Source organism: Sinocyclocheilus rhinocerous, unplaced genomic scaffold (assembly GCF_001515625.1).
Source record: "Sinocyclocheilus rhinocerous isolate Xijiao unplaced genomic scaffold, SAMN03320098_v1.1 scaffold1876, whole genome shotgun sequence".
Classification (NCBI taxonomy): Eukaryota; Metazoa; Chordata; class Actinopteri; order Cypriniformes; family Cyprinidae; genus Sinocyclocheilus; species Sinocyclocheilus rhinocerous.
The window spans coordinates 228,173-233,917 of NW_015628411.1; the positions used below are offsets into that span (position 1 = coordinate 228,173).

At 34.8% G+C, this 5,745-nt stretch overlaps 1 protein-coding gene across 3 annotated transcripts in view; it reads left to right on the forward strand.

The window, feature by feature from the left end:
* ppox (protoporphyrinogen oxidase) overlaps positions 1-5,531 on the forward strand; it is an 11,383-nt gene extending 5,852 nt beyond the window's left edge. Inside the window, exons 7-8 of one of the 3 annotated variants that reach the window (XM_016549438.1) lie at positions 727-769; positions 5,466-5,531. In XM_016549438.1, the coding sequence (XP_016404924.1) occupies positions 727-769; positions 5,466-5,472 (50 nt within the window). In that variant the 3' untranslated portion in view covers positions 5,473-5,531. Of the gene's footprint in view, positions 1-726; positions 770-861; positions 1,141-5,465 lie in introns of those variants that run through there. The other 2 variants (XM_016549441.1, XM_016549440.1) reach the window with 2 other exon arrangements.
* The last annotated feature ends 214 nt before the right edge of the window (positions 5,532-5,745 follow it).

The following is a 5,745-nucleotide window of genomic DNA, read 5'->3' on the forward strand; positions in this document are numbered from 1 at the left end:
AAAATAACTCAACATACAGCCATTGTTGTCTAAATAACTGGCAACAAAAGTGAGTACACCCTAAGTGAATATGTCAAAACAGTGTCCAAAGTGTCAATATTTTGTGTGAGCACCATTGTTATCTAGCGATGTCTTAATCCTCCTGGGCATGGAATTTACCAGAGCTGCACAGGTTGTTGCTGGGATCATCTTCCACTCATAATGACATCACGTAGCTGCTGGATGTTAGACACATGGCGCTTCTCCACCTTCTGCTTGAGGATGCCCCACAGGTTGAGTGGAACTCGTCTTAGAAAACCTCTGTATGACCCTGGACACTGTACTGCAACTCAGTTTAAGGGTGTTACAGATCTTCTTATAACCTAGGCCATCTTTGTGGAGAGCAACAATTCTAAATTGAGAGGAGCAACTAGCTGCTTTACTTCATTTCTGACTGACTTATTCTTAATTATATGGTCATAGAGCAAGAAGAAAAGTTCCACCTTTGTGCGCCCACACACACATACTCGTACATTTTTTCATGCTACATTGTCTCATTGTCTTTGAACAGTTTAATTACCCTTATACACTCTCACAAAGAGAAAAGATATTCAGGCAGCTACTTTATCTGGAACCTCATATCTGACAGATTTTTTTTTTTTGATTAATGAATGTCGTTTCTTTTGTTTTTCTCTGCTCTGTCATTCCTGTTATTAAATCATTTTATCTATGTGATTCCTTTTTCAGAACTGCATTCCGCAGTATCATTTAGGACACTGGAAACGACTTGGTGAGTTTCTTAATCACTCAAACTCATTCCACTATTCTTTCCTCGAGTCATGTAAATGAGGGACAGTCGTGTGTGCCGTTTCTTATTTTCAGAAATGATGAGGCAATACATCAGCAACCACAATCTGCCCCTTACACTGACGGGAGCTTCCTACGATGGTGTCTCTGTCAATGATGTTATATTTAGTGGGCGGACTGCAGCTGAGGGTCTCATTGGGAAAACATGACTTACACTAACTTAATTTTGTCTGCTTTTATTGAATATTTTAGGTTTTGTGATATCCATTTTGTGATTGCTGGGAAGCATCTGAAAAATGCACACTACCATATGAACAACATGCTTTACTTGAACCCAAAATGGAATCAAGAGAACATCCAATTGTTTGGTAATTCAATATATCATCAAAAATCATTAATATAATTTGATAGATCATATGTTTTGTTTTCCAATAAAATCTAAATATTTAAATGTCCTTCAATAAGTTATATTGACTTGAGAAGCACAACTGCAAAAGTTAGTAAGACTGTTTTCAAAGAAAATATCTTAAAGTTTATTTTTGGTGCTCCATTGGCTTGAATTTATTTTTATTTTTTTTTAATCCCTAAATTCTCATTTATGTTTAAAAATTAGAAAAAAGCAGCTGGGTTGGCATGGGAAGAATAAAAATAAACGTATTCTCATGCAGTTTAAGCTAATGTTGTTTTAAGGATATTTTCTTTCTTTTTGCTTTAAAAAATGAGTCACCAAATAATTTGGTTTATCAGCAGCACTATCAGTCAGTTGCAGCCTAATGATTGTAGAACTTGACTGTGCCCATGTGGCACATGAATTAAATGTATTTTTTTATGTTCATCTGTGGTGAAATTGAACTTGGATGAGGAATATAATATATTTTCATCAGTCAGTTTCATCAGAGTTTGACATCTTGGGCTGGAAAATTGTCAATTGCTTCTAGTATCTCACCCAAAATTTCTGTTTTTCTGAATCACTTTTGCCATTAGGAAAGGTTATTCTGACCTGCATTCATGTCACCTCAAGATCTATCAATAATGGCCAGGGGTAGACTAAGATTTTCGAAATGTAGTATATTTTCAGTCATCTCTTCCATTTGTCTGAAAGAAGATGGTAGTTTTCAGGTATTTTGACAAGGCTGAGATGAAGTGCCATTACATCAGGCTGCACTAAAAAACATTTTGCACTGAAAATTTTACACCATTACACTGAAGTGGCTTCAGTGGCAAATTTACAACTTATATTTTGCATTTGAGCCAAGCAGCAGATTGGAAATGGCTGTGACCATCTGCATTGTCATTGACTTTCAAAGGGCAAAAAATTCAAAGTATACAATTACTCCGAGAACCAGACCTTTAATGGGTGCTTGAGAGCCATTTGTTTCACACACAGATGCTTTGCAAAGCATTTCTCTTAATGTGTCACGCAGCTTCAATTTGCAATAATGTTTTATTACAGAAGTGCACAGGTGTGCCTTTTTGCCTTTTACATGCAGTACTTGTGAGACATGAGTGAATGCAATTTTATATTGCACCGTTACATTATGGATCCACATGCAGTGAAGACTGATTGTGCTGCTTTCAGCCATAGGTGCTTATAGTGAATGTGACTTTTATTATAGTGTGTAACAACAATAATTTCATGAAAAACCTCTATTTTTTTCTGACAACCACTTAATAAATGATAATGTGTTTTTATGTGATTATCTCAGAGCAATGGCTCTTTGAGTATGATAAATAAATGAGATGTGTTTGGTTTGTTGCGTGTAATGTGGTTAAATTCTTTAATAACTTCTATCCATTAGTGAACAGACAGTAGATTCAACTAAGAGTGCCAGTACAGTTTAAAGCGAATAAGCCTGCAGCTAAAGAGGAGTTTACTTTAATAAAACAGAACAAAAATTAAATAATTAATGTACTAATTACACAGCCACCCCCTGAAACCATTATCTGACAAATGGCAAGTTCACCTTGACAAATTATTGTTTGCAATGGCATGCTTCTGTTGTTTCCACCTCTGGGTCTGTTGACAGTTCGGTTGGAAAGTTATTTGACAGAAGGCACACCGTCAAACACAGACAAAGAAAGCTGTGCCTGCCAGCAATCTTGAAATGTATTGTTCCTCGTTGGTTTTGTAATTTGCACATTTTAAGTGATTTCCTGTCCTGTCTGGCTCACACCATCACAATTTTGAACGTCAAAACTTGTTGAAGAGAGGTGTACTATTACTTTTCGATCAGATTTACAATAAATCGTGCAAAAAAATCCCAAAGATTTACATTGTAGAACCTGAGTCATTTGTAGAACCAGAATACCATCTGTCTGTGCCGAAAACACACCTAGCAACACCCTGGCGATGACCTTTGCATGGCCAAACACCACTGGGTTTCAGGAAATGTAAAAATTGGATTAATATTTCTTAGGGGTGTAAAGGTACACAAACATGATGTCATGGTTCGGTATGTTTTGATGTCATGGTTCGGTATGGTTTCAGAACAGCAGGGGGGGGGAAACTAAATATAAAAATTGCTACTTTTTTCTTTTTTATTAAACAGTGGTTTACTGAACAAACCGAACTATCTTTAAATAAACTGAATTATAACTAAACCTACCTCAGGTAATGCTTTAAACTATAGCCCTATTAGTTGCACATTTTTATAATATAAGGTTACAATTAACAACATTTTATTTTTATTTAATTTTTATTTTTAGATATAGGCTAATAATCAACACTCAAATAAAAATGGTTGACTATGCAAATTGAACTTAAGGCAGTTTTTATATTAATTTCTAGATTTAATTATAAAATTTAAATAATTAAGCCATCACTAACAAGTAAAATATAATGAATAAATATATAGACTAATATTTCGCGAAATACTCTTCTCTCATTTCTCTAGTGAACTAAGGAGCTGTGGACACTGATGACTTGAATGTTGTAAATTTAAATATTGCTACGTGACATTTTGTTTACAAGCTGTTTTATTGACGTCTTTCTGCGGTTGAAACACTAAATGAGCGATTACATGAGGCATGAGATGTTCATTCATGTTTATTTTGTGTTATAACTAGTATTTGAGAGGAATCGATGATCGCATTCACTCGAGCATTCACTCACTTCAGTGCCTTAATTTAAATAATAAAAAAGGACAGTATATGGTTATATCTAAAACGGTGGGGGAAATGAAACATATAGCTGTAAAAGTGAAAATGGAACCGCACAAAAGAGACACGTTGGCATTGCTAGACAGTCATTTGATGTGTGAAGGAATCTCTTGTAAAATTCCTCGTGGAGCGGTTGGCAGCCTTCCTCTGCTGAACTCCTGACAGAATCAGCATTGTTAAGATGCCTGGCATCAGTTTTGCTGTGAGATGTTATGTCCTTCTGTTTTATTTCTGGGCCACTTAAGACAATTTGATCCTTGTTTGGTTATTCAGCTTGAAGCATACAAAACAGATGCAGTGTCTACTGATACTTACAGCGGCTGGCTAAAATATTCTCTTGTCCAATTGCAGTATATTTTTGTACAAAAATGTTTGTATGATGATGACCACTAAAGTGTGTAATTGACTGGCGTCTCAGGCAGCTGTTAATTTCATAGATAGCTGTGCCAATGTAATGACTTTTGTATCAATCAGTGTAAACACGTTTTTGCTGTATCTCACAGTTGTAACTTGTTTCTCATAATTCTGACTTAATATGATAATAATATTTTCCAGTGGGATTTTATTACTCATAATTGTGACTTTATGTCTCCCAATGTGACTTTAAATATTATTATAGCTCCCTTATTACTCATAATTGTGATTCTTATATCTATGTGACTTTAACAATTTTGACTTTATTGGTCATAATAGTTTATTTTTTGTTATATTTCAAAATGAGTTTATTTTGAGGCAGAAATGGGTTTCCATATTTGGCTCGATCTTGCTAAATAATTAAATAATTTCAACTAAAATCTATATTATGTGCCTATTTGTTTATTTGGTAAATAGCTGTGTACTTCAGCATCTTGCTATGTAAGGACTACAACTGATGTCCAATTCATAAAATACTGTTCAAAATGTTCAATATTGCGCCAAATCATCATATTTGAATGATTTCTTAAAATCATGTGACACTGGAGATTTGAGTAATGGCTGTTGAAAAATTTAAAGGGGTCATATGATGCGATTTCAATTTTTCCTTTCTCTTTGGAGTGTTACAAGCTCTTGGTGCATAAAGAAGATCTGTAAAGTTGCAAAGACTAAAGTCTCAAATCCAAAAAGATATTCTTTATAAAAGTTAAGAGTCAGCCACAACACAGCAATAAATTACATTTTAAAGTATTTTAAAATAGAAAACAGTTGGTTAAAATTGTAATCAGATTTCACATGATTACTGTATTTACTGCATTTTTGGTCAAATAAATGCAGCCTTGGTGAACATAAGAATTTTTTTTTTTCAAACACACACACACACACACACACACAAATATCTTACCAACCCCAAACTTCTGAATGGTAGAGTACAGTACTTTTTTAAAAACAATGGCTTCAGAAATTGACTTTTGAGGTTATTTTGAAGATACATTCAAATTTTGTTTCACTAGTAATATTATCGATTTAATTTACTTATAAATCCATAACCGCCATGTGAAATTCCCAAGGGAATCCGTGGCTTGAATATGCTAATTCTCTTCCAGGTTTTAGGACTACAAACATTTCTGTTCTGTGGAAATCTGAGGAGCTTACTGGTTTAGGGAATAATCTGGACAGCAAAATGTGACACTTCACGCTGTCTGTGAGTATCTTCAGCTCATGTTCTCCATATGCATGATCACTGAGTCGTGGGGCAGCACTGTAGAGAAATGGGGTCAGTTGTCTTTTTCTCTGTTAATATCATTCCGTGAGGCCACAGCACTTTCCCTCTGAAAGAGTGACTTGTGAAGAGCTCCTAATGTATGAAAATCACAAGCCAAATGG